This window comes from Carlito syrichta, unplaced genomic scaffold (assembly GCF_000164805.1).
Source record: "Carlito syrichta isolate Samal-C Ts95f unplaced genomic scaffold, Tarsius_syrichta-2.0.1 Scaffold314725, whole genome shotgun sequence".
Classification (NCBI taxonomy): Eukaryota; Metazoa; Chordata; class Mammalia; order Primates; family Tarsiidae; genus Carlito; species Carlito syrichta.
This window is the reverse complement of record NW_007258821.1, coordinates 45933-47812: the sequence shown is the minus strand read 5'-3', so window position 1 is coordinate 47812 and position 1880 is coordinate 45933. Positions and strand designations below refer to the sequence as shown.

Genomic DNA, 1880 nt, shown 5'->3' with positions numbered 1-1880 from the left:
CCCAGACTGGAGTGCAGTGGCCGCTCCCGGCCACCACAGCCTCAACCTGCTGGGCTCCGGTGATCCTTCCACCTCAGCCTTCCAAGTAGCTGGAACGACAGGCGCGCACTACCACGCCCAGCTAGTTTTTGATTTATTGTAGAGATGAGGTCTCGCCAAGTTGCCCAGGCGGGTCTCGAACCTGCGGGCTCAGGCAGTCCACTCACCTCAGCCTCCCAAAGGCACGGGATTACGGGCTGAGCCACCGAGCCCGGCTTTGAAACTTTTTTTTTTTTTTAAAGATTAAGTCTCATCCTTTACTAGAGTGTGAGCTCCCAAAGGTAGACCAAACCTTATCTTGTTATTCCCTAGTGCTTAACACAGTGTGTTCCAGGTAAAGAGCAATCTGTTAATGTTGGAAAAGGCTGGTGCTAGAGCCAAAGGCTATTGACTAGAAAGACTTCTTGCCTGAGGAAAATAAAGGGCTGGATTGGAAAGGAAAATAGGATAGCCTTTATCAAGGAAGTGAAGAGATTCTGTTCCTTCTGAAGGAGCATTAATGATTCAGTGCAAGCCAGCCCTCTTCCCCCTGTGTCCTCAGGAATCCGGAGACGATGAGTATCAAGGAGACCAGTCAGATACAGAAGATGAGGTGGACTCTGACTTTGACATAGATGAAGGGGATGAACCATCCAGTGATGGAGAAGCAGAAGAGCCAAGAAGGAAGCGCCGAGTAGTCACCAAAGCCTATAAGGTACAGAGGGAATCTTACTTTTCCTAGACTTAATTCCTTTTCTCCCCTTTATCAGTTCGCAATACTCCCCACACTGGTCCCATTTCCCATAATGCTAGGGTTCTCTAGTTGAGATCCTCATCATCTTTCTTATTATCTCTTTCGTTCCTCCATGTCTGATTCCAATCTGTCCCCAGGAGCCTCTTAAGAGCTTGAGGCCTCGAAAGGTCAACACCCCAGCTGGTAGCTCTCAGAAGGCCCGAGAAGAGAAGGCACTGCTACCACTAGAACTACAGGATGATGGTTCTGACAGTGAGTAGTAATATTTGAGTACATTGGCAAAATTGGAATAAGGAATTAATGTATCAATCGGTTTTAAATTTACTCTTGTTGATTACCATGGTTATATAAGGAAAATCCCTATTCTTAGGAAATATACACTAAAGTATTTTGGGGTGGAGGCCATGACGCGTGCAACTTACTCTCAGATCAGTCAGAAAAAACACACACACAAAAATACAAAGGAGGCAAAATGTTATCAGTAGTTGATGTGAGTAAAAAATATGTGCGTGTTCTTTGTACTATTCTTGCAGCTTTGTAAGTTTGAAATTATTTCCAAATAAAAAGTTTAAAAAATAGATAAAGTGGGTGGACATAAATTCAAAGATTTCTTCTCATCTGGCTCTTTTCCCAGGTCGGAAGTCCATGCGTCAGTCTACAGCTGAGCATACACGACAAACATTCCTTCGGGTACAGGAGAGGCAGGGCCAGTCCCGCCGGCGAAAGGGGCCTCACTGTGAGCGGCCACTGACCCAGGAGGAGCTGCTCAGGGAGGCCAAGATCACAGAAGAACTCAATTTACGTTCGCTGGGTCAGTCTATGGTTTTGGAAAAAAGTGGGTAGAGGGGCTAAGGAGCATGAAAAAAACCACGAGACCTGGAGAACCGGAGAACTGGAGAGATGGAAATGTGGGATGAGAGAATCAGAAGAAAGAAATGGGAGAGTAGGTAATGAGGAGCAAGAACCTAGCAGTTACAAGGTCTCTGAACAAGCTATGTTGGGGTACTTTGATGTAAACTAAGATTTGTATAGAACTGAGTTCAGATCCTGGTTCTGCCATTCTTTTTTTTTTCTTTTTTTTTTTTTTGAGTTGGAGTCTTACTCTGTC

The 1880-nt window shown here is 45.2% G+C and overlaps 1 protein-coding gene across 2 annotated transcripts in view; it reads left to right on the top strand.

Annotated features, from left to right (window-relative positions):
* Positions 1-1880, top strand: part of VPS72 (vacuolar protein sorting 72 homolog) — a 15494-nt gene that overhangs the window by 5746 nt on the left and 7868 nt on the right. For both annotated transcript variants that reach the window (XM_008071785.1, XM_021719465.1), the window contains exons 2-4: positions 581-733; positions 910-1024; positions 1407-1583. In XM_008071785.1, the coding sequence (XP_008069976.1) occupies positions 581-733; positions 910-1024; positions 1407-1583 (445 nt within the window). The remainder of the gene's footprint in view (positions 1-580; positions 734-909; positions 1025-1406; positions 1584-1880) is intronic.